This window comes from Hyperolius riggenbachi, chromosome 1 (genome assembly GCF_040937935.1).
Source record: "Hyperolius riggenbachi isolate aHypRig1 chromosome 1, aHypRig1.pri, whole genome shotgun sequence".
In the NCBI taxonomy this organism is placed as follows: domain Eukaryota; kingdom Metazoa; phylum Chordata; class Amphibia; order Anura; family Hyperoliidae; genus Hyperolius; species Hyperolius riggenbachi.
In genome coordinates, this window is record NC_090646.1 from 369,713,602 (window position 1) to 369,740,536 (window position 26,935).

General features: G+C 44.5%; 1 protein-coding gene across 6 annotated transcripts in view; it reads left to right on the forward strand.

The window, feature by feature from the left end:
- Positions 1 to 26,935, forward strand: part of PTBP3 (polypyrimidine tract binding protein 3) — a 250,368-nt gene that overhangs the window by 169,393 nt on the left and 54,040 nt on the right. For all 6 annotated transcript variants that reach the window (XM_068234303.1, XM_068234301.1, XM_068234300.1 and 3 more), the window contains one exon: positions 1,064 to 1,210. In XM_068234303.1, coding sequence (XP_068090404.1) covers positions 1,064 to 1,210 — 147 coding nt within the window. The remainder of the gene's footprint in view (positions 1 to 1,063; positions 1,211 to 26,935) is intronic.

Here is a 26,935-nt window from a genome sequence, read left to right on the forward strand (position 1 = left end):
ATCCGAATTTCCGTGCGGAGAAAAATCTGACTGCATGCTGGATAAACTTGCATCGCTCGTCCAAATTCCACAACAGTGTATGACACGGCTAGAGGGATTCCGCTGTGAGACGCATCGCATCTCACATGATGAATGCCAAGCACAATGGAAATCTAACTTCAAACAATGCAGATTGCCTGGCTTTCCTGCTGACCCCCTACCTCTAATACTTTGAGCCATAGAACCTGAAGAAGCATGCAGATCAGATGTTGCTGACTGACCTCTGACTAGGTTAGCTGCATGCTTGATTCCGGTCTGTGACACTACTGCAGCAAAAAAGATCAGCAGGACTGTCAGGCAACTTGTATTGCTTAAAAGAGATAAATATAACAGGCCTCATATCCCTCTCAGTTCAGGTGTACTTTAAAACATTGCCCCCCCCATCACATTAGTGATGGAGCGTAGGGATAAGAGATGGTCAGCATTCTCCCAGTTCTGACTGTGTAAATAAATGCACAGTAGCAGGAAGCCCCTGGTTCATGAAGAAAAAAATCTGTGGATGAGCAGCTCCATGCTAGTTCGCTGTGTGGTGCCCTCACTCACCTATTTGACAAGCCTTTTTGAATAGGTTCAGTGGGTCCCAGAGCTTAAACGGTGGCTCAAGGGGGACAGGGAAGCCTCAGGATTACCCAGTGGAGTATCTAACTTTTTGTCAATATTTGCCTTCAAATACACGATTTTCCCCCACTTTTTTGTTCTAGTGGTTACTGTTTCTAGCTATGTAAATATCATGAGAAAGCTAAAATGGATATAAATTACCTTCGTATTGACTGTTTAGGCATTCTGCATTGCTTGCTCTAGAATAACAATGTACGTGCACCTTTTCACTTAGTGTTTCTTCATACAAATCAAGGAAATTCAGAAATAAAGGCATTTGTTGTGGCATTTTTTTGGCATGCAATTTAGCTGTCAAGAAAACTACTCCAAAATAAAAACCTATATCAGTTTTCTAAAGAGGAATGACAGAAGCCTGTGAAGATCATTGCACTTAATAAGTAAATCTTTATTTTGTTGTGTTTTTCAGGCTTTTTTAGAAATGGCTTCTGAAGAAGCAGCTGTCACCATGGTAAATTACTACACTCCAGTCACTCCTCAGCTACGCAGTCAACCTGTCTATATTCAGTATTCCAATCACAGAGAACTGAAGACTGACAATCTGCCTAACCAGTCAGTAAGTATCACTTCCTTGTAAAATTCTTGGGAAATTCTCCTGAACTCAGACGCATGGCTGACATTTTGTAACTTCTTGACTGGGTCACCATCTGTACACACTCTGCAGGCTCATAAATCTAGTACCCCTTGTGTAAGGCTCAGAAGTGACTGCCTCTGAGTGAGCAGTGGCTGCTTGGACTTTCTAAGGGAGTTGGGAACGAGTAACAATACCTACAAACACTAGATAATTGTCATGCAATCTGGTATTTATACTGTGAAGGTACAGTTACCATTTGAAGACCATCTTTGAGTAAAGAAAAGGCTTTCAGTAAAGAAAAGGGGAAAATCGGAAGGCTTTTGTTTCACTACTTCAGCATTAACCACTTCCCGACCGCCTAACGCACAGGGGCGGCCGGGAAGTGGAGCCCTGAAGGACCGGCTCACCCACAGAGGCGGCGGTCCTTCTAAGGGCATGGGCGGAGCGATCGCGTCATCCGTGACGCGATCCTCCGCCGGCGCCTGTCACCGCTCGCCCGCCGCAACATCCCGCCGGCTATACGGAAGCGCCGGCGGGATGTTAACCCCGCGATCGCCGCATACAAAGTGTATAATACACTTTGTAATGTTTACAAAGTGTATTATACAGGCTGCCTCCTGCCCTGGTGGTCCCAGTGTCCGAGGGACCACCAGGGCAGGCTGCAGCCACCCTAGTCTGCACCCAAGCACACTGATTTCTCCCCCCCCCCCTGCCCCAGATCGCCCACAGCACCCATCAGACCCCCCCTGCCCACCCCCCAGACCCCTGTTTGCACCCAATCACCCCCCTAATCACCTATCAATCACTCCCTGTCACTATCTGTCAACGCTATTTTTTTTTTATCTCCCCCCCCCCTGCTCCCTCCTGATCACCCCCCCCACCCCTCAGATTCTCCCCAACCCCCCCCCCCCATGTACTGTATGCATCCCCCCTGATCACCTGTCAATCACCTGTCAATCACCCGTCAATCACCCCCTGTCACTGCCACCCATCAATCAGCCCCTAACCTGCCCCTTGCGGGCAATCTGATCACCCCCCCCACACCAATAGATCGCCCGCAGATCCGACATCAGATCACCTCCCAAATCCATTGTTTGCATCTATTCTCTCCTCTAAACACCCACTAATTACCCATCAATCACCCATCAAACACCCCCTATCACCACCTGTCACTTTTACCTATCAGATCAGACCCTAATCTGCCCCTTGCGGGCACCCAATCACCCGCCCACACGCTCAGATTGCCCTCTGACCCCCCCTTATCAATTCACCAGTGCATTAATTACATCTGTTCTTTCCTGTAATAACCCACTGATCACCTGTCAATCACCTATCACCCATCAATCACCCCCTGTCACCCCCTGTCACTGCCACCCATCAATCAGCCCCTAACCTGCCCCTTGCGGGCAATCTGATCACCCACCCACACCATTAGATCGCCCGCAAACCCGCCGTCAGATTACCTCCCAAATGTATTGTTTACATCTGTTATCTTCTCTAAACACCCACTAATTACCCATCAATCACCCATCAATCACCCCCTATCACCACCTGTCACTGTTACCTATCAGATCAGACCCTAATCTGCCCCTTGCGGGCACCCAATCACCCGCCTACACGCTCAGATTGCCCTCAGACCCCCCCTTATCAATTCGCCAGTGCAATATTTACATCTGTCCTTCCCTGTAATAACCCACTGATCACCTGCCAATCACCTATCACCCATCAATCACCCCCTGTCACTGCCACCCAACAATCAGCCCCTAACCTGCCCCTTGCAGGCAAACTGATCACCCACCCACACCAATAGATCGCCTGCAGATCCGACGTCCGATCACCTCCCAAGTGCAGTGTTTACATCTGTTCTCTACCCTAAACACCCACTAATTACCCATCAATCACCCCCTGTCACTGCTACCTATCAGATTAGACCCCTATCTGCCCCTAGGGCACTCAATCACCCGCCCACACCCTCAGAATGCCCTCAGACCCCAGCCCTGATCACCTCGCCAGTGCATTGCTTGCATCTATTCCCCCCTCTAATCACACCTTGAGACACCCATCAATCACCTCCTGTCACCCCCTAGCACACCTACCCATCAGATCAGGCCCCAATTTGCCCCGTGTGGGCTCCTGATCACTCGGCCAATCCCTCAGATCCCCCTCAGACCCCCTTCCGATCACCTCCCCAGTGCATTGATTGCATCTATTTTCCCCTCTAACCACCCCCTGAGACACCCATCAATCACCTCCTGTCACCCCCCTAGCACTCCTATCCATCAGATCAGGCCCAATACAACCTGTCATCTAAAAGGCCACCCTGCTTATGACCGGTTCCACAAAATTCGCCCCCTCATAGACCACCTGTCATCAAAATTTGCAGATGCTTATACCCCTGAACAGTCATTTTGAGACATTTGGTTTCCAGACTACTCACGGTTTTGGGCCCGTAAAATGCCAGGGCGGTATAGGAACCCCACAAGTGACCCCATTTTAGAAAAAAAGACACACCAAGGTATTCTGTTAGGTGTATGACGAGTTCATAGAAGATTTTATTTTTTGTCAAAAGTTAGCGGAAATTAAGTGTCATTTTTCACTAACTTGTGACAAAAAATAAAATCTTCTATGAACTCGCCATACACCTAACGGAATACCTTGGGGTGTCTTCTTTCTAAAATGGGGTCACTTGTGGGGTTCCTATACTGCCCTGGCATTTTAGGGGCCCTAAACCGCGAGGAGTAGTCTAGAAAACAAATGCTTCAAAATGACCTGTGAATAGGACGTTGGGCCCCTTAGCGCACCTAGGCTGCAAAAAAGTGTCACGTGGTACCGCCGTACTCAGGAAAAGTAGTATAATGTGTTTTGGGGTGTATTTTTACACATACCCATGCTGGGTGGGAGAAATTTCTATGTAAATGGACAATTGTGTGTAAAAAAATCAAACAATTGTCATTTACAGAGATATTTCACCCATGCTAAGTGGGAGAAATATCTCTGTAAATGACAATTTGTTAATTTTTTTTACACACAATTGTCCATTTACAGAGATCTTTCTCCCACTCAGCATGGGTATGTGTAAAAATACACCCCAAAACGCATTATACTACTTCTCCCGAGTACGGCGGTACCACATGTGTGGCACTTTTTTACACCCTAAGTACGCTAAGGGGCCCAAAGTCCAATGAGTACCTTTAGGATTTCACAGGTCATTTTGCGACATTTGGTTTCAAGACTACTCCTCACGGTTTAGGGCCCCTAAAATGCCAGGGCAGTATAGGAACCCCACAAATGACCCCATTTTAGAAAGAAGACACCCCAAGGTATTCCGTTAGTAGTATGGCGAGTTCATAGAAGATTTTATTTTTTGTCACAAGTTAGCGGAAATTGATTTTAATTGTGTTTTTTCACAAAGTGTCATTTTCCGCTAACTTGTGACAAAAAAATAAAATCTTCTATGAACTCACCATACTCCTAACGGAATACCTTGGGGTGTCTTCTTTCTAAAATGGGGTCATTTGTGGGGTTCCTATACTGCCCTGGCATTTTAGGGGCCCTAAACCGTGAGGAGTAGTCTTGAAACGAAATTTCTCAAAATGACCTGTGAAATCCTAAAGGTACTCATTGGACTTTGGGCCCTTTAGCGCAGTTAGGGTGCAAAAAAGTGCCACACATGTGGTATCGCCGTACTCAGGAGAAGTAGTATAATGTGTTTTGTGGTGTATTTTTACACATACCCATGCTGAGTGGGAGAAAGATCTCTGTAAATGGACAATTGTGTGTAAAAAAAATTAACAAATTGTCATTTACAGAGTTATTTCTCCCACCCAGCATGGGTATGTGTAAAAATAAACCCCAAAACACATTATACTACTTCTCCTGAGTACGGCAATACCACATGTGTGGCACTTTTTTGCAGCCTAACTGCGCTAAGGGGTCCAAAGTCCAATGAGCACCTTTAGGCTTTACAGGGGTGCTTACAATTTAGCACCCCCCAAAATGTCAGGACAGTAAACACACCCCACAAATGGCCCCATTTTGGAAAGTAGACCCTTCAAGGTATTCAGAGAGGGGTATGGTGAGTCCGTGGCAGATTTCATTTTTTTTTTTTTTTGTCGCAAGTTAGAAGAAATGGAAACTTTTTTTTTTTTTTTTTTCTCACAAAGTGTCATTTTCCGCTTACTTGTGACAAAAAATAATATCTTCTATGAACTCACTATGCCTCTCAGTGAATACTTTGGGATGTCTTCTTTCCAAAATGGGGTCATTTGGGGGGTATTTATACTATCCTGGAATTCTAGCCCCTCATGAAACATGACAGGGGGTCAGAAAAGTCAGAGATGCTTGAAAATGGGAAAATTCACTTTTTGCACCATAGTTTGTAAACGCTATAACTTTTACCCAAACCAATCAATATAGGCTGAATGTTTTTTTTTTTTATTAAAAACATGTTTGTCCACATTTTTCGCGCTGCATGTATACAGAAATTTTACTTTATTTGAAAAATATTTGAAAAATGTCAGCACAGAAAGTTAAAAAAAATTCATGTCTTTTTTGATGAATATAATAAAAAGTAAAAATCGCAGGAGCAATCAAATAGCACCAAAAGAAAGCTTTATTAGTGACAAGAAAAGGAGCCAAAATTCATTTAGGTGGTAGGTTGTATGAGCGAGCAATAAACCGTGAAAGCTGCAGTGGTCTGAATGGAAAAAAAGTGGCCGGTCCTTAAGGGGTAGAAAGCCCTAGGTCCTCAAGTGGTTAAAGGGATACTGTAGGGGGGTCAGGGGAAAATGAGTTGAACTTACCCAGGGCATCTAACGGTCCCCCCGCAGACATCCTGTGTTGGCGCAGCCACTCACCGATGCTCCGGCCCCGCCTCCGGTTCACTTCTGGAATTTTAGACTTTAAAGTCAGAAAACCACTGCGCCTGCGTTGCCGTGTCCTCGATCCCGCTGATGTCATCAAGAGCGCAAAGCGCAGGCCCAGTATGGTCTGTCTGCGCAGTACACTCCTGGTGACATCAGCGGGAGCGAGGACACGGGCGTACAGGCGCAGTGGTTTTCTGACTTTAAAGTCAGAAATTCCAGAAGTGAACTGGAGGCGGGGCCGGAGCATCAGTGAGTGGCTGCGCCAACACAGGATGTCTGCGGGGGACCATTAGAAGCCCCGGGTAAGTTCAACTCATTTTCCCCCGACCCCCCCCCCCCCCCTACAATATCCCTTTAAGATGTAAGTCTTGCTGTACCACCAGTGCTATTTCCATGATGTATCTCCATAGTACTGCCAGTACTGATTCCCACGTTGTTCACGTTGGCAAGAGCCATGGCTTTGCTCCTGGTTCCAGCAGTCTGAGCCTCCGTTTACTAACACCACCTAATTTTAATCTTTGTGGGGCTAGGACCTTGTTGGAAGCAGATGCACAGACGCCGTCATAGCCAACAAGGGAACGAGTGCCTGGCAGTGGAGGAAAGTCCTCGCATCAGAGGGTGCTGTTTGGCCTTTATGTGCCCTCCCCCGAACTTTATTTTCCCCTCATTTGGGTTTTAAATGAGTACTAACCCCTTCATGGCAGCCTAATGGCCATACACCGGTATGTACTTTATTGATTGTTTAGAACTAATGTCTGCAGACACTAGATTCTCAGGTCTGAATGCGTTTGTAACGTGAATTCAAAAGCGTTTGATACTCAGTGTGTAACTGTAATTACTAGTCATCTTTGTTACGTATTGTAAAGTACATTAGGTGTAATTCTGCCACATGCCTTGTTAAGGAACCTGAAGCGAGAGGATTGTGGAGGATTTTTGTTCAGTTTTGAAAAAAAAAAAGACTGTCTGTCTTGTAGACACAAGGAATCCAGTAGCAAGTGCTGCATAGGTAATCAGGCAGTATACCAATAATCCTAATAATAATCCATAAAACATTTTTATATCGCATTTCTCCTGTTGGACTTAAAGCGCTCAAGAACTGCAGCCACTAATGCTGGGCATACACGAGCCGATGCGTCCTTATCAATCGAGCCGCTGATGGCTCGAGTGATAATTTCCGACAGGTCCGATGACCCGCCGGATCGATATCCCGCTCGAAGACTTCCTAACACTGCCGGGTCGCCCCTTGAGTGCACGCTAATGCTGGGCATACACGAGTTGACCCGGCGGCTCGATTAGCCGTCTGATCGATTCCCGCTCGTCCCCGCGGGCGCTACTTATCTTCCGCTCGATTCCCCGCTATTGTCTGCCCGCGGGGACGAGCGGGAATCGATCCGACGGCTAATCGAGCCGCCGGGTCGACTCTTGTATGCCCAGCATTAGGGTGCACTCTAAGGGGTCACCCGGCAGTGTTAGGAAGTCTTGCCCAAGCACTTCTAACTGAATAGGTACTGACCCTAGCCATGATTCCAACCCTGGTCTCCCATGTCAAAGGCAGAGCCCTTAACCAGTACACTATCCAGCCACGTGTGTGTGTGTGTGTGTGTGTGTGTGTGTGTGTGTGTGTGTGTGTGTGTGTGTGTGTGTGTGTGTGTGTGTGTGTGTGTTCCTCCTAGGTCCCAAAAACATACAGATAAGTTGAGTGAGCCCCTCTGAGAGACAGCTAGTGACTACACATTATAGCGATGCGAAAGATGTCGGCGCTATATAAGTGCTAAATAATAACTATATTTGCAGTAGTTAGTGGGCTACTGATTGTACATATTCCTGATATGATGATCTGTAGGCTTTGTATTACTTGTAGAACTTCTTTTACTCCCTGAGGAATACAGAATTTTTTTTCTTAACCTAATGCTGGGAATACACGGTTCGTTTTTGCCTTCGTTTAAACCTTCGTTTCGATTGTGCCTTTTGTCCTTTTCGATCCCGAAATAATCGGTCATACGGTTAATATCACCACCCACGGTTTCGTTTTTTTTTTTTTATTCTGATGGTTTCGTTTTTCCAATGATCGAAGGCTGCAAAGAAACGAAACGAAAATCCCTTTTTACAGGGACGGACTAACATAAACGAATATATAATCGATCTGAACAGCCATCAAGCCTACCAATGGCTCGATTAGATGGATAAAGAGAGATAATATCAAACATGTTCGATCACTAGTCGTTCGTTTTTGGGGTCTATTAATCGAAACTATAATGAGATTATGACTATTTTAACATACGTTTTCAACACTCGATTCGTTTACCGAACGAATCGAAGGTTTAAACGAAGGCAAAAACGAACCGTGTATTCCCAGCATTAGCCAAGAGGGGCACTTATAAATTAAATCTAAGTTCAAAGGTAATGTGCTCATTTTTGCTTCAGGCAGATTGTAGAGAGAGGGATATCAAGCAACTGAAGAATTCTTCAGGATAGTGAGGGAGCTAATGGCCCTTCTGCTGCTGTATTTAATGACTGACTTGTTCAAAGAGTTCTCATAGAGCATCATGTTACAGCGTTAGCCACACTGCTCAGAAATTTACCCCTTCACTGCAGAAAGGATATGAAATTGTGAGGACAAGATGACACTGTGGTTACATCACAAAACAATTGAATGTATTGAGTGCTGGAGCACAAATCTGAATGCTGAAGTGGTTGTGAGCCACATTTCACATGTCCAGCAGTCCAACTGGTGTCTGCTGAGCATTACATACATTTTGTTTTTGTTTTTTGTTCACCATGAAATGTATATTAATGTCTGTAGGCCATCTACTGTCCTGTCACATCACTGCCTTATGTCATGGCTCACCTACAGACACTCTCCTATTTCAAAGCGTATGAGTTATAAACCTCTCATACATACAAGCAAACGTGTCCTTATGTACAAGCTATATTGGACTGTTTATACAACACTGTAACGTAACAAAAAAGATGTACACTTCTGTAAGTTGATTGTACTGTATGTCTAAATCCATTAATACTCGAATCCGCTTAAAAATGTGATTGACAAGCAACCTTCAACCTACAGAGAGCAATGTTGTGACAGCCAGTTTTCTTCTCTAACAAACGTCAGTCTCTTGCTGGAACGTTGGCCTCTATCTCACACACCTGAAACATGCAGCCAATGACATCAAAACTTCTAAACTGCCGATGTGTTCTGGTCAAAATTTATTAGAAGCAGAGGATCAGCACAGTTGCCAGGCAAGAAACTTTTTTTTAATGAGTTGAGCTTTGGCAGCCTTTGTAATCCCCACTTCAGGATTCCTTTAATGGAAAGGTAGGACCTATTGAAAATGGGCTGCAGGCCAGATTATGAGGTCCCCAACTTCACCTATATACAGACACTAGACTAGTGTCATCCATCATGATCAAGCTCAGTTCTACTGGTGACAACTCTTTAAACAAGCTTCATAGAGATGCTAAATAAGGGTGGAGAGACAACTGCGAGGTGCACGTTTGTGCTGCTTTTGCTGGGAAGGGTATGCAGGGGAACATTGTGTTCGGTCATTGCTGCTTAAAGGAATCATCGGGGAAAAAAAAAATAAAAAAAAAAAATCGTCAGGCAAAAAGAAAAAAGTTTCACTTACCTGGGGCTTCTACCAGCCCAATGCAGCCATCCTGTGCCCTCGTTTTCACTCACTGCTGCTTCAGTCCCTCTAGTTTTGTTTTGCCGCATTGCGTACATTTTTTTACACATTCCTGCTGGTGGCACCACTAACGCGTAAAAATGTATTTGTTAATGTTCCTGTACCAGTGGGACTGCGTAAAAAATGTACGCAAAAACGAACAAAAATGAAACTAGCTGGAGGCGGGGACTGGAGCAGCAGTGAGTGACGACGAGGGCACAGGATGGCTGCATGGGGCTGGTAGAAGCCCCAGGTAAGTGAAACTCCTTTTTTTTTTTTTTTTTTTTTTTTTTTTTTCTCCCAAACCCCCCGCGCCCCCCCCCCCCCCCCCCCGATGATTCCTTTAACCACTTGAGGACCGCCCCCAGCCGATGGGCGGTGGCAAAGGCTGGGCCTAAATGACCGCAATACGCCCATCGGTGGGGGCGGCGGCGGGCGTGGTTATGCGGCGACCGCGTCATTCATGACGCGATCAGCTGCCGGCGACAGGCTCCGCCCCCCTCGCGCTGTAACCCGCCGGCCGTTCGGAAGCGCTGGCGGGTTACTAGCTGCCCGATCGCCGCTGACAAACCTCTATCCCCCCTGTAATAACCCACTGATCACCTGTCGATCACCCATCAATCACCCCCTGTCACTGCCACCCATCAATCAGCCCCTAACCTGCCCCTTGCAGACAATCTGATCACCCACCCACACCATCAGATCGCCCGCAGACCCGACGTTAGATCACCTCCCAAGTGCCATGTTTACATCTGTTCTCTCCTCTAAACACCCACTAATTACCCATCAATCACCCCCTGTCACCACCTGTCACTGCTACCCATCAGATTGTACCTATCTGCCCGTAGGGCACCCAATCACCCCCCCCCCACACCCTCAGAACGCCCTCAGACCCCAGCCCTGATCACCTCGCCAGTGCATTGCTTGCATCTATTTCCCCCCTCTAATCACACCTTGAGACACCCATCAATCACCCCCTGTCACCACCTGTCACCCCCTAGCACACCTACCCTTCAGATCAGGCCCTAATTTGCCCCGTGTGGGCTCCTGATCACTCGGCCAAACCCTCAGATCCCCCTCAGACCCCCTTCCGATCACCTCCCCAGTGCATTGATTGCATCTATTTTCCCCTCTAACCACCCCCTGAGACACCCATCAATCACCTCCTGTCACCCCCCCTAGCACTCCTATCCATCAGATCAGGCCCAATACAACCTGTCATCTAAAAGGCCACCCTGCTTATGACCGGTTCCACAAAATTCGCCCCCTCATAGACCACCTGTCATCAAAATTTGCAGATGCTTATACCCCTGAACAGTCATTTTGAGACATTTGGTTTCCAGACTACTCACGGTTTTGGGCCCGTAAAAATGCCAGGGCAGTATAGGAACCCCACAAGTGACCCCATTTTAGAAAAAAGACACCCCAAGGTATTCTGTTAGGTGTATGACGAGTTCATAGAAGATTTTATTTTTTTGTCAAAAGTTAGTGGAAATTGATTTTTATTGTTTTTTTTTCACAAAGTGTAAATTTCCGCTAACTTTTGACAAAAAAAAAAAAATCTTCTATGAACTCACCATACTCCTAACAGAATACCTTAGGGTGTCTTCTTTCTAAAATGGGGTGACTTGTGGGGTTCCTATACTGCCCTGGCATTTTAGGGGCCCTAAACCGTGAGTAGTCTAGAATCCAAATGCCTCAAAATGACCTGTGAATAGGACGTTGCGCCCCTTTGGCACCTAGGTTGCAAAAAAGTGTCACACGTGGTATCGCCGTACTCAGAAGACGTAGTATAATGTGTTTTGGGGTGTATTTTTATACATACCCATGCTGGGTGGGAGAAATCTCTCTGTAAATGGACAATTGTGTGTAAAAAAAAAAATAAATCAAATTGTAATTTACAGAGATTTCTCCCACCCAGCATGGGTATGTGTAAAAATACACCACAAAACACATTATACTATTTCTCTGGAGTACGGCGGTACCACATGTGTGGCACTTTTTTGCACCCTAAGTGTGCTAAGGGGCCCAAAGTCCAATGAGTACCTTTAGGATTTCACAGGTCATTTTGAGACATTTGGTTTCAAGACTACTTCTCATGGTTTAGGGCCCCTAAAATGCCAGTGCAGTATAGGAACCCCACAAATGACCCCATTTTACAAAGAAGACACCCAAAGGTATTCCGTTAGGAGTATGGTGAGTTCATAGAAGATTTTATTTTTTTGTCACAAGTTAGCGGAAAATGACACTTTGTGAAAAAAAAAAAACAATTAAAATCAATTTCTGCTAACTTGTGACAAAGAAAAAAAAAATCTTCTATGAACTCACCATACTCCTAACGGAATACCTTGGGGTGTCTTCTTTCTAAAAAGGGGTCATTTGGGGGGTATTTATACTATCCTGGAATTCTAGCCCCTCATGAAACATGACAGGTGGTCAGAAAAGTCATAGATGCTTCAAAATGGGAAAATTCACTTTTTGCACCATAGTTTGTAAACGCTATAACTTTTACCCAAACCAATCAATATAGGCTGAATGTTTTTTTTTTTATTAAAAACATGTTTGTCCACATTTTTCGTGCTGCATGTATACAGAAAGTTTACTTTATTTGAAAAATCAGCACAGAAAGTTAAATCATTTTTTTGACAAAATTCATGTCTTTTTTGATGAATATAATAAAAAGTAAAACTCGCAACAGCAATCAAATAGCACCAAAAGAAAGCTGTATTAGTGACAAGAAAAGGAGGTAAAATTCATTTAGGTGGTAGGTCGTATGAGCGAGCAATAAACCGTGAAAGCTGCAGTGGACTGAATGAGGGAAAAAAAGGCTCTGGTCCTTAAAGGACTTACGAGGCCAACTACGTGAAAAAAGTTAATTACATGCCTCTAAGTTTCAGGCACGGAGAACGCCGTCCGCGCCCTCCGTGCAGCGCCGCCGGGTCCCCCGCTCATTATCCCCCCCCCCGGGCCGGATCCCGACCCCACGGCCCGGGTCAGGCTCTCCTTCCCCTCCAAAGATTGCCGATTCCTCTGGCCGCGGCTGCGCAGTCCGCCTGGCCGCGAATGCGGGCTGCGCAGCTCTAGGGCCAACTCCTCCGATCCACGCTACGTAGCGTGGAACGGAGGGGTTGGCCCTAGAGCTGCGCAGCCGCATTCGCGGCCAAGCGGACTGCGCAGCCGCGGCCAGAGGAAGCGGCCATCTTTGGAGGGGAAGGAGAGCCCGGGCCGTGGGGTCGGGAGCCGGCCCGGGGGGGATAATGAGCGGGGGATCCTGCGGCGCTGCACGGAGGGCGCGGACGGCGTCCTCCGTGCCTGAAACTTAGAGGCAGGTAATTAACTTTTTTCACGTAGTTGGCCTCGTAAGTCCTTTAAGGGCAAAAAGACTGTGGTCCTCAAGTGATGAAGGATCCAGCATGCTAAATCTTTAATTGACCTTGGCAACACCTGTACATTCTTGACCAGGATAGGCCTGAATGGCCACATTGTCAGAGTTCAGTTTAGAATGTATTTTATGTTTGTGTGTAGAGCTTGAGCATGGATTTACAATCTTTCTAGCCTGTGAAATTTCGAACTTTTAACTATTTTGTATCTATAAGCAATACATTATTTTTAATAGTTAAAACTTCCACTGCTGCCTTTTTGTGTTTTATTTTCTCCTCTGATCTTATGTACAGAATTGTTTTCCCAGAGTTTTCTGGTCCTTACAGGACACATCAGAGCTAGAAAAAAAAGTGAAATCTACTTACTCGGGGCTTCCTCCAGCCCCTAGCAGCTGATCTCTCCCACGCCGCAGCTCCACTCTCTGCCGGTGGCTCCCGGCACTTCGCCAGGCCGTTCTCTACTGCGCCTGTGTGAACGCCGCTGTCAATCAAATCCACGTTGTCCAGAGTGTACTGCGCAGGTGCAGAACTACTGTGCCTGCGCAGTACACTCCGGCCATGTGGACAGAAGCACTCGCGCAGGTGCAGTAGAAGATGACCTCAGCGCCGGGAGCCAGCGACAGAGAGTGAAGCCGCGGCATGGGACAGATCAGCTGCTAGGGGCTGGAGGAAGCCCAGGGTAAGTAGATTTCTTTTTTTTCTAGCTCAGACCTTCCCTTGAAGCATCACTGGCTGGAATATTTTATAAGTGACTTTATATGAGTAATAACTGGTGTTAAATGCAACAGATCCTGATAATTCAAAATTGGCAACAAAGGTCCTCTCTAACTGAATCAATAAAACATAACTTTTATTAGTAGCAAAATCTAAAACTCGACCAATTTTACTGACTGACATACATATATTACACTTGCAAGTATTTGCTAGGCCAGCACTGTCGGCATATGTATGGACAACTAGATTATCCAAGGCTCATAGCAATACTGATAGATATAAAATCACACAACCCCCACCATACAACCCAACATGTTTCACTTCTAACTGAAGCTTTTTCAAGGGAAAGTGCTAAAAACGTGCATATAGTGATAAGGTGCAATAGTACATAATAGAACAAGTATAGATATTTAGCCTATAGGCCTAAGTCATATTGACAGTCAAACGAGTATGATGGCTGACAAAGGCTTATATACCCTCTTGGGGGTTGTCCTTCCCCTAAAAAACCTCTTGGTCACTCCCTCCATCATGGGCCAGCTCTCTATTGGTTACCTGTAGTGTCAATCATGGAATCACCCAATAGACACCCAGTAGATGTAGGACCATGTAATGTAAAATAAACACTAACAATATAGTGACCTTCACCAAAATAACCATAAACATACCTCTCCCTTTAGGCTATAGGGGGGATGCATCACGAGGGCGCTATTGGCAAAGCCGCGTTCATGCGCGGCATAAGACGCCAGGTCTCGTACAGCGGGCCACCTGATTGGTCGCCCATGTCTCCTGTACGTCATCCTAGTTTAGCCAATCCAGTGTAGTGTATCGGCAAAGGACGGCGCAAGCGTCCTTCCGCATCGTAGGGCTTGGAGCGCATACGTCACGCTCCTACGCCCCTTAGAAACATGCAATCTATGCGGACTTGCGTAGGCCGGATAAATGTTGCCATAGCAACCCTACCAACACACAGCCTCAGCCGGAGAGTATGTATACAGTTTACAACCCACTAAAGCGCCACCCCATAGGTTACAGTAACGCTGCGTGGGGAATATAACCATAATGGCAAAGTATGTAAACACTGCCACATGGCCAGGAGTATATAATAATACAACCATGCGGGACATTTTTATCTTAAACATACAGCAAAAAATAGACCTAGAGATTGCTTAAGATAGTAAAGAAAATCGAATCCCTGTTAATCTAATATGCATGTGAAGGTAAGTATTATAAATCATGAGAATACATTTCACAGGCAGCGGAGTATACTCTCAAAAGGCCCAGGGGGAGATAAAAAGAGGTAGGGGACACACAGCGAAAAATGAAAAGGGGTTAAAATGGAGAATAATAGCCAAACAGACATATACTTAGAGGCAAGTATGACATTTGCAGGGGACATAACGAGTTGTTTTTAATAACATAGATCATAGGAAAGGTGAGAAGGTGAAACCCTCATTGAGACCATCCGGGTCAAGGGTACCCAGTCTATATATCCATCTTGACTCGAGTTGTCTCAGTTTTTGATCCAAATTTCCCCCCCGGGGACCCAGATGCCACTGCTGGATCACCCAGTACCTAAATGTATCCATGTTACCTCCATGTATTTCATTGAAGTGGCGAGCCACAGAAGTATTTCTCTTGTGCTTTATGTCACCCAGATGTTCAAGGATCCTTGTCTTTACTGCCCTTGTAGTTTCTCCAATGTACAGCAAGGGGCATGTGCATTGGATTGCATAAATTACCCCTTCTGAATCGCAGTTATAAAAATCAAAAAGAGCAAATTTCCGACCATTCTTTGGTGCAGTGAAATCACTGCATTTCAGAACTTGAGGGCAGGTTTTACACTTTCCACATCTATGCATCCCATTAAGTCTATGGTCTAGCCAGGTCTTTTTCTTAAAATTCCCTGCCTGATTTATGGACTTTGCCGGTAAAAACGAATGCACTAGAGCATCACCCAGGTTTTTCCCCCTCCTGTACGTGATCTGTGGTCTAGGGGGGATGAATTTCCCCAGATCCCTATCCAGTTGAAGTATAGGCCAGTGGGTATCAATGATCTTCTTTATCATTGGTGACTGCTTTGTGTAGGTGCTAATAATCCTCATCACATCAGAATTTGAATTAGGTTTTTCCCTTGGACATAGTAACTCCGTCCTCTCTGTGGACCTCGCCTTCCTCTCTGCATCCATCAAAACTCTTTGGGGATATCCCCGATCACTGAATCTTTTATGCAGGTTCTTACATTCTTTGTCAAATGCTATGGGATCCGAGCAATTTCTCCGCGCCCGGAGAAACTGCCCTTTCGGGATCCCACGTTTTAATGGGTCTGGGTGATGACTCTCCCATGCCAAAAGGGAATTCGTTGAAGTAGATTTCCGAAAAATACTAGTATCGAGGCCCCCTTCATTGTTCTTTACAATATGCACATCCAGGAAGTCAATAGAGGAGGAGCTAATCTCATGGGTGAAGAACATGCCTATATGGTTTCTGTTCAATTCGCCCACGAAGTCCAAAAACATATCCCTGGGGCCGTCCCACAAGATGAACACGTCATCTATGAAACGGCCCCAGAATAAAATGTGTGATGCATACACCGCCAAATCTTCACCAAAGACTGTCACATCCTCCCACCAGCCTAGGAATAGGTTGGCATATGAGGGGGCACACGCCGTCCCCATAGCACAGCCCCTTTCCTGTAGAAAGAACTGGTTCTGGAAGAGAAAGTAATTATGGGTAAGTATGTATCTCAGAAGATCCAGGAGAAATAACGAATGTTCCCTGACGTAAATACTACGGGATTTCAGAAAGTAATCGACTGCATCAATCCCTAAGTTGTGTTGAATATTATTGTACAGGGATTCTACATCCAATGATGCCAACCATGTATCAGCTGTAATTTTGATGTCCTGTAGCTTGTTGAGTAGATCCATTGTGTCTCTTAAATAAGAGGGGAGACTTTCCACAAATGGTCTAAGGAAGAAATCCACGTATCTACTAGCGTTTTCAGTTAAACTGTTATTGCCTGCTACAATGGGCCTACCCGGTGGGGACAATAGATCTTTATGAACCTTCGGAAGTGCATAAAAGACAGGGATGGTAGGATGTCTAGTATTAATGCATTCAAAGTCCCCCCTATCAAGGACTCCCTTATCACGTGCATTTTTCAAGAAAGCCTCAAACTCAGTCTGAAATTTCATGGTTGGATTTTGCCTCAATTTTCGATATTGTTTATCATCCATAAGGAGCCTATCGCACATCTCAACGTAGCCTGCTCTTGTCATAACCACAATATTCCCACCCTTGTCAGATTTTTTTATGATAAGGTCACTGTTACTTGACAAATCTTCCAGGGCTTTTTTCTCACTGCAAGTGAGATTATTAGTAACGTTTTTACTCCCCCTCTTTGCTAGATCCTCAAGTTCCTTTGTGACCACATCCACAAAGGTTTGTATGGATGAGTATTGACTAATGGTTGGGCAGAATTTACTTTTTCCTTGTAAGTTACTAACTGGCGTACATGTCCGTATTTCTCCTGAAATATTTTCCTCAATGAGGTCATTGAGATTTGCTAAGGCTTCTTCATCTCTCCTAAAAGCACTTCTACTCTGTGCACTCGGTGTATTCATAAACTTCTTAATTGCTAATTTCCTGGCAAATAAATTGATGTCCTTAACAGCCTCAAATAAATCAAACTGTGAGGATGGCACAAATGAAAGACCTTTTGATAATACATTCAATTCGATCTCATTCAAAGTATAGTCGGTTAAATTGATAATCTTCATCCTATCAGAGGTGACTGTGTCTGTCACCATACCAAGCCAGTAGGCACCCCAAGGGATCTACGCAACAGGGAAAAGTGGGGGTACAAGCCCCGTTACTGGAGACAAAGGGAGGAGGAATGGTGACAGACACAGTCACCTCTGATAGGATGAAGATTATCAATTTAACCGACTATACTTTGAATGAGATCGAATTGAATGTATTATCAAAAGGTCTTTCATTTGTGCCATCCTCACAGTTTGATTTATTTGAGGCTGTTAAGGACATCAATTTATTTGCCAGGAAATTAGCAATTAAGAAGTTTATGAATACACCGAGTGCACAGAGTAGAAGTGCTTTTAGGAGAGATGAAGAAGCCTTAGCAAATCTCAATGACCTCATTGAGGAAAATATTTCAGGAGAAATACGGACATGTACGCCAGTTAGTAACTTACAAGGAAAAAGTAAATTCTGCCCAACCATTAGTCAATACTCATCCATACAAACCTTTGTGGATGTGGTCACAAAGGAACTTGAGGATCTAGCAAAGAGGGGGAGTAAAAACGTTACTAATAATCTCACTTGCAGTGAGAAAAAAGCCCTGGAAGATTTGTCAAGTAACAGTGACCTTATCATAAAAAAATCTGACAAGGGTGGGAATATTGTGGTTATGACAAGAGCAGGCTACGTTGAGATGTGCGATAGGCTCCTTATGGATGATAAACAATATCGAAAATTGAGGCAAAATCCAACCATGAAATTTCAGACTGAGTTTGAGGCTTTCTTGAAAAATGCACGTGATAAGGGAGTCCTTGATAGGGGGGACTTTGAATGCATTAATACTAGACATCCTACCATCCCTGTCTTTTATGCACTTCCGAAGGTTCATAAAGATCTATTGTCCCCACCGGGTAGGCCCATTGTAGCAGGCAATAACAGTTTAACTGAAAACGCTAGTAGATACGTGGATTTCTTCCTTAGACCATTTGTGGAAAGTCTCCCCTCTTATTTAAGAGACACAATGGATCTACTCAACAAGCTACAGGACATCAAAATTACAGCTGATACATGGTTGGCATCATTGGATGTAGAATCCCTGTACAATAATATTCAACACAACTTAGGGATTGATGCAGTCGATTACTTTCTGAAATCCCGTAGTATTTACGTCAGGGAACATTCGTTATTTCTCCTGGATCTTCTGAGATACATACTTACCCATAATTACTTTCTCTTCCAGAACCAGTTCTTTCTACAGGAAAGGGGCTGTGCTATGGGGACGGCGTGTGCCCCCTCATATGCCAACCTATTCCTAGGCTGGTGGGAGGATGTGACAGTCTTTGGTGAAGATTTGGCGGTGTATGCATCACACATTTTATTCTGGGGCCGTTTCATAGATGACGTGTTCATCTTGTGGGACGGCCCCAGGGATATGTTTTTGGACTTCGTGGGCGAATTGAACAGAAACCATATAGGCATGTTCTTCACCCATGAGATTAGCTCCTCCTCTATTGACTTCCTGGATGTGCATATTGTAAAGAACAATGAAGGGGGCCTCGATACTAGTATTTTTCGGAAATCTACTTCAACGAATTCCCTTTTGGCATGGGAGAGTCATCACCCAGACCCATTAAAACGTGGGATCCCGAAAGGGCAGTTTCTCCGGGCGCGGAGAAATTGCTCGGATCCCATAGCATTTGACAAAGAATGTAAGAACCTGCATAAAAGATTCAGTGATCGGGGATATCCCCAAAGAGTTTTGATGGATGCAGAGAGGAAGGCGAGGTCCACAGAGAGGACGGAGTTACTATGTCCAAGGGAAAAACCTAATTCAAATTCTGATGTGATGAGGATTATTAGCACCTACACAAAGCAGTCACCAATGATAAAGAAGATCATTGATACCCACTGGCCTATACTTCAACTGGATAGGGATCTGGGGAAATTCATCCCCCCTAGACCACAGATCACGTACAGGAGGGGGAAAAACCTGGGTGATGCTCTAGTGCATTCGTTTTTACCGGCAAAGTCCATAAATCAGGCAGGGAATTTTAAGAAAAAGACCTGGCTAGACCATAGACTTAATGGGATGCATAGATGTGGAAAGTGTAAAACCTGCCCTCAAGTTCTGAAATGCAGTGATTTCACTGCACCAAAGAATGGTCGGAAATTTGCTCTTTTTGATTTTTATAACTGCGATTCAGAAGGGGTAATTTATGCAATCCAATGCACATGCCCCTTGCTGTACATTGGAGAAACTACAAGGGCAGTAAAGACAAGGATCCTTGAACATCTGGGTGACATAAAGCACAAGAGAAATACTTCTGTGGCTCGCCACTTCAATGAAATACATGGAGGTAACATGGATACATTTAGGTACTGGGTGATCCAGCAGTGGCATCTGGGTCCCCGGGGGGGAAATTTGGAGAGACAACTCGAGTCAAGATGGATATATAGACTGGGTACCCTTGACCCGGATGGTCTCAATGAGGGTTTCACCTTCTCACCTTTCCTATGATCTATGTTATTAAAAACAACTCGTTATGTCCCCTGCAAATGTCATACTTGCCTCTAAGTATATGTCTGTTTGGCTATTATTCTCCATTTTAACCCCTTTTTTCAAATAACCCTCCAGGACAGGTGCTACATATGAGATATGGGCCCGCCCCCAACAGGAAACACATCAAACTAGCCCTCTATAACTTCCACCTCTAGCCTCTACCTGCCAGTTCTTTGTGTTTCCTGTTCCGGGGAACACCTAGCTCTCTAGCTAGTGGAGTGGTCAGCAGCCAGGCAGTGCTGAGGCCATGGAGAACTAGTTTGGGTAGCCCTATCCTGGTGGGGTTCTGGAGGTTACCTTTTATCCACAGGCTGGTGGATTCCTTTGGCTAAATCCGGCAGGTGCAGCGGTATCCAGAGGAGCGGCATTGGAGGCAGCTAAGGCGGAGGCCATACGCGCGACGGAGGGGACAGTGCCAAGCGGAGGCGTAATGGTGGTCTCTTGGAGGAAGCGGAGTGCGGGGCAGCAGGTCCAAGCGGAGGCTAGGGCATTGGCGCTCTCCGTACAGTACTTCCGCCCTGAGTATGACGTCACGTCCGGTGGCGTCATTTCCAGTTCCGGTTCGAGCGCCTGTTTAGATGCCGCGGCGTTCAAACCTTCACACGCGTTGGGGATGGTGAAGGAGATGGACGCAAAGCAGAAGACAGCAGATCAGGTAAGTGGGGCAGTGTCGGAGGACAGTCGCCCGTCTGATCTGCGAAGGTCTGAAATCTGTTTGGCCGCATACTGATCCATGAGGTCTGCTGAATGGTGGTAATGCAGTAATTCACTAAGGCCGCAGTCTGATCAGTAAGGTCTGAGTACATAGTGGTGGCTACAGTTTAATATTTTATGATGATTATTAACTTAGGCCACATGGTATCAACAAGGCTGACTATTATATAGCATATTATCGTTGGTTTGTGCTATAATTTATGGTATATGGCAATGCTTATTTTCATGATAAAGATAAAAGCTTGTCACTATTATTAACAGTAATTGGATTAGCATTGCTTTAAGCAACATTTACTTTACACAGGGTCTATATAATTTCACATTGATACCTGTTAAAAGAAAAAAAAAAAAAAAAAAAAAAAAAAGGTATTTCACTAATAGGTGGAAACATACTATGCCTAGTTTTTCTTTGGATTACCAACATCTGCTTGCATATTAATTGGTATGAAAGGAATATCAGTATGACATATTGATTATGTTATTTTGTATGTTTCTAGGAGGCTATGGAGTCTGATAGCTCTGATAGGCCCAGGAGTTGCATTCTGTGTAATAAACCCTTACAACTGCACTGGCCAAAAGCTTCCTGTCAGAAGTGTATATCAAGCATTATCAATGAAGATAATACTGCTTCATGTAAAGACTTTATGTTCACTATGCGTCAAGAGATGGTGGAGACCTTTAAGGCCTTCAGAGAAAGCTTGCCGACTACCTCAGCACAGGGGCAGCAGTCGGCTCAGTCAGTTAAGCCTAAGAAGGCTTTAGGAAAAACACCTAGAATAATTTATTCTTCTGAAGAAGAGGATAGTCACCAGGAAACTGGGGATCTGGAATCCAGATCTTCAGAGGGACTATCAGAACAAGAGGAAGCGGAAGACGCTTTTAAATCATCTAAATTTAAGTTTGCCTCTGAGGAAACTGAAGAGTTACTTAAGGCAATTTATTCAACTCTTGACATTCCACAAAAGAAAACATCTGAAAAGTCTTTACACGATAAGTTATACACGGGTATGGAACCCTCAGAGCAACTCTGTTTTCCGTTTCATAGTTCAATGAAGAATCTGATTATGTTACAATGGAAAGACCCGGATAAGAGATTGTTTATCTCAAGAGGTTTTAAAAGGCGATTTCCTTTCTCAGAGGAGGACGCTAAATTATGGGAGTCATGCCCCAAACTTGATGCAGCCTTTAGCCAAGTAGATAAAGATAATGAGTTGGCTTTTGAGGATTTGGGTCGACTTAAGGATCCGGGGGATAAAAAGATTGAGTTCTCTCTCAAGAAAGCATGGTCGGCTACGGCGACCAACTTTAAACCAGCCGCTGCAACTACCTGTGTATCTCGCACAATGTCAGTATGGTTGGAAAGAATAAAGAAATTGATTAATGAGGATGCCCCTAAAAAAGACATTTTAGAAGCTGTTGAGGTAGTAGAGGGGGGTAATGACTACGTCATTGATGCAGCCTCAGAATCTTTAAGAATCACGGCTAAATCCACCGCACTGATAAATAGTGCTCGTAGAAATTTATGGATAAAAACATGGGATGGTAGTCAAGCATCCAAATCTAGAGCTTGTACTCTTCCTTTTTCAGGTGATTTACTGTTCGGCCCACAGCTCCAGGAAGTATTGGAGCGTACAGCTAGTAAAAAGGCAACTTTTCCCAAAAAAAGGAAGTTTGAAGCAAAAAAGAAACCGTTTTTTCGGAAGAGGCAGACACAGAGTAGAGAACAACAGAGGCGTAAACCCTGGACAGGCAATAGGGGATTTACCAAGAGAAATCCGTTGTTTACATCAACGGAAAATAAAAGTAAACCATGACGCCAACAAGGTGGGGGGAAGGTTAAAGAAGTTCCTATTAGGTTGGAAAGAAATTACAAAGAACAAATTCATTTTAGACCTAATAGAGAATGGATACAAGATTCAGTTTTCAAGAAATCCTCCCAAACGATTTATAATGACTTTAGCCCCAAAATTACCAGAGGAAAGGGGGGCCATGCAGGAAATAGTACAGGACATGCTCTCACGAGATGTAGTATGCAGAGTTCCACCTGCTCAGGAGAAACAAGGGTTTTATTCAAAAATATTTCTAGTAAAGAAACCCACGGGGAAATATCGGCTGATATTGAACCTCAAACCTCTGAATCCTTATATAAAGTACGAAAGATTTCGAATGGAAACAGTGTTTACGATGCGGAACCTTCTATCCCCAGATTGTTTTATGATCAATATAGATCTAACAGATGCTTACTGGCATATCCCAATAAGGAAAGAATCTCAAGCTTTTCTTCGTTTCAGTGTAATGACAGTTTCAGGCCCAGAACATTTTCAATTTTGCTGTCTTCCATTCGGAATCTCTTCAGCTCCCAGAATTTTTACAAAGGTGATGGCAGAAATTGTGGGAGCTCTACATCTGGAGGGTATTCTTATAATCCCTTATCTAGACGATTTATTAGTTGTAGCCGACAGTATACAAGATCTGGAGCGGCACAAGAATATTGTGATACAACTTTTGGAACAGACGGGGTGGTTAGTAAATTTTCAAAAATCATTCCTATTTCCAACACAAGAGATTCAGTTTCTGGGATTCAGGGTAGACTCGGTGGTCCAGAGATTGTTCCTCCCTGGGGACAAGACATTAAAGCTCCAGACAATGGTGCTGCAGTGTCAGTAGGAAGCAACTACGACAGCCAGGCAAGTCATGAGGCTGTTGGGGTTTTTAACCTCCACAGCCCCAGCGGTATATTGGGCGCTAAAACATATAAGACCTCTACAGCAGTGGCTTCTGCAGAATTGGAAGGGAGATCAGTCAGCCCTAGATCAGACCCTATACATACCAGAAAAGATAAAACAATCCTTGGATTGGTGGATTCAAGAGCCCAATCTAATACAGGGTCGCTTATGGAGATGTCCAGTAACGAAGGTCCTAACGACAGATGCCAGCCTCACAGGATGGGGGGCTCACATAGAAGGCATTTATTTACAGGGCACTTGGCCAAGAGAAGTGATAGTTCAGTCTTCAAACTATCGAGAATTACTGGCGGTAAAAAGAGCATTGACTCAAGCAGCAGACAGGATAAGAGGCCACCATATTCAGATCCGATCGGACAACATTACAGTGGTTATGTATCTGAACAAGCAAGGTGGAACAAGGTCAGAACGGCTGTTGAGACTAGTACTGGAGATATTAGATTGGGGGGAGCAAAATCTTCAGTCAATTTCAGCAGTACACCTCAAGGGATCCCTAAATACCATGGCGGATCTGTTAAGCAGAGGAAAATTGTCCAATTCGGAACTAAGTTTAAATCCAGACATATTCAGGGAATTGACACAAAGATGGGGCCATCCGCAGATAGATCTGTTCGCCAATTGGGAGAACACCCACTGCAACCATTTCTTCTCATTAGACCCAAGAGGAGCTTTAGGGGTAGATGCGTTGGCACAAACATGGGACTTTCAGATCGCCTATGCGTTCCCTCCAATCCCTCTATTATCAATAGTTATGCAGAAGCTGAGATCAACTGCAATGTATCTGATACTGATTGCACCCAATTGGCCAAAACGACTCTGGTTCCCAATGTTAAAATCAATGTTAGTGGACAAACCGATCCAGTTGAGAGACAGGCACAACCTCCTCAGAAAAGAAGGCGAATGGATTCAGATTCCCAATCTTCAGCTGACAGCGTGGTTTCTGAAGGGCAAATCCTGAAAAGAAGGGGACTATCTGACAGAGTGACAAAGACGATATTAAACAGTAGGAAGAGTGTTACAAGGGCAATCTACCTAAAATATTGGAAGACCTTTTCTAAATGGAAAAGGGAGTCAGGTCTGAAATCAAATAGACTGGCTACAGTACTAGAATTCTTGCAAGATGGGATTGACAAGAAGCTGGCATTGAGTACATTGAAAGTGCAGGTTGCAGCCCTGTCAGTTTTTCTGAATAGGAGGTTAGCCTTGGAACCCTTAGTTATCCGATTTTTGAAATCAGTAGAACGGTCTCGGCCGGTAATCAAACGTTCATATCCAAGTTGGGATTTGACTTTAGTTTTAAACAGTTTGATGAGTGAGGATTTTGAACCATTGAACGAAATTCCATTACGATTGTTAACAATGAAGACCATTTTTTTAGTGGCTATTACCTCAGCAAGGAGGATAAGTGAGCTGGAAGCTCTAAGTTCTGTTGAACCGTTTTGTTCCATTTTTCATGATAGAGTAGTCCTGAAGACAGCAAGTGAATTCTTGCCGAAGGTTGCTACCTTATCCAATAGGATGCAGGAGATTGTTTTACCATCCTTTTGTAAAAATGCCACTGATCCTAGAGAAATTAGATGGCATAAGTTAGACGTCAGAAGATGTTTATTATTTTATTTAGATAGAGTAAAAGAGTTTAGAAAATCTACAACATTATTTGTTAATTTTTCGGGTGCAACAAAAGGGAAGAGCATGTCTAAAGCCTCTATAGCAAGATGGATTAAAGCCTGCATTTATGAAGCATATAGACTTAAAGGAGTGCCCGGTCCAAAAGAAATAACAGCACACTCAACTAGGTCAGTTGCAACTTCCTGGGCTTACAGAGCTGGAGCTACAGCGACTGACATCTGCAAGGCGGCAACCTGGAAGACGGCGAACACCTTCATTAGACACTACAGGCTGGATCTACTATCAGCGGAAGAACAGACTTTTGGAAGGAAAGTTCTTCAAGCTGTGATCCCTCCCTAAGGTTAGTGTTGCTTATTGCATATCATCTCATATGTAGCACCTGTCCTGGAGGGTTATTTGAAAAAACCAAAATTAGCTTACCTGGTAATGCTGTTTTTAATAACCCTCCAGGACAGGTGACCCACCCTAGAAGAACTTACGTGCATACGAAAAACTATATGATGTAAACATGTACGATGTGGAGTTAAGTATAAGCATGTATTTATGTAATATGTGAGGCATTCTATCGGAACAGTTAATTGGAACATACTGGCAGGTAGAGGCTAGAGGTGGAAGTTATAGAGGGCTAGTTTGATGTTTCCTGTTGGGGGCGGGCCCATATCTCATATGTAGCACCTGTCCTGGAGGGTTATTAAAAACAGCATTACCAGGTAAGCTAATTTTGGTTTTCATTTTTCGCTGTGTGTCCCCTACCTCTTTTTATCTCCCCCTGGGCCTTTTGAGAGTATACTCCGCTGCCTGTGAAATGTATTCTCATGATTTATAATACTTACCTTCACATGCATATTAGATTAACAGGGATTCGATTTTCTTTACTATCTTAAGCAATCTCTAGGTCTATTTTTTGCTGTATGTTTAAGATAAAAATGTCCCGCATGGTTGTATTATTATATACTCCTGGCCATGTGGCAGTGTTTACATACTTTGCCATTATGGTTATATTCCCCACGCAGCGTTACTGTAACCTATGGGGTGGCGCTTTAGTGGGTTGTAAACTGTATACATACTCTCCGGCTGAGGCTGTGTGTTGGTAGGGTTGCTATGGCAACATTTATCCGGCCTACGCAAGTCCGCATAGATTGCATGTTTCTAAGGGGCGTAGGAGCGTGACGTATGCGCTCCAAGCCCTACGATGCGGAAGGACGCTTGCGTCGTCCTTTGCCGATACACTACACTGGATTGGCTAAACTAGGATGACGTACAGGAGACATGGGCGACCAATCAGGTGGCCCGCTGTACGAGACCTGGCGTCTTATGCCGCGCATGAACGCGGCTTTGCCAATAGCGCCCTCGTGATGCATCCCCCCTATAGCCTAAAGGGAGAGGTATGTTTATGGTTATTTTGGTGAAGGTCACTATATTGTTAGTGTTTATTTTACATTACATGGTCCTACATCTACTGGGTGTCTATTGGGTGATTCCATGATTGACACTACAGGTAACCAATAGAGAGCTGGCCCATGATGGAGGGAGTGACCAAGAGGTTTTTTAGGGGAAGGACAACCCCCAAGAGGGTATATAAGCCTTTGTCAGCCATCATACTCGTTTGACTGTCAATATGACTTAGGCCTATAGGCTAAATATCTATACTTGTTCTATTATGTACTATTGCACCTTATC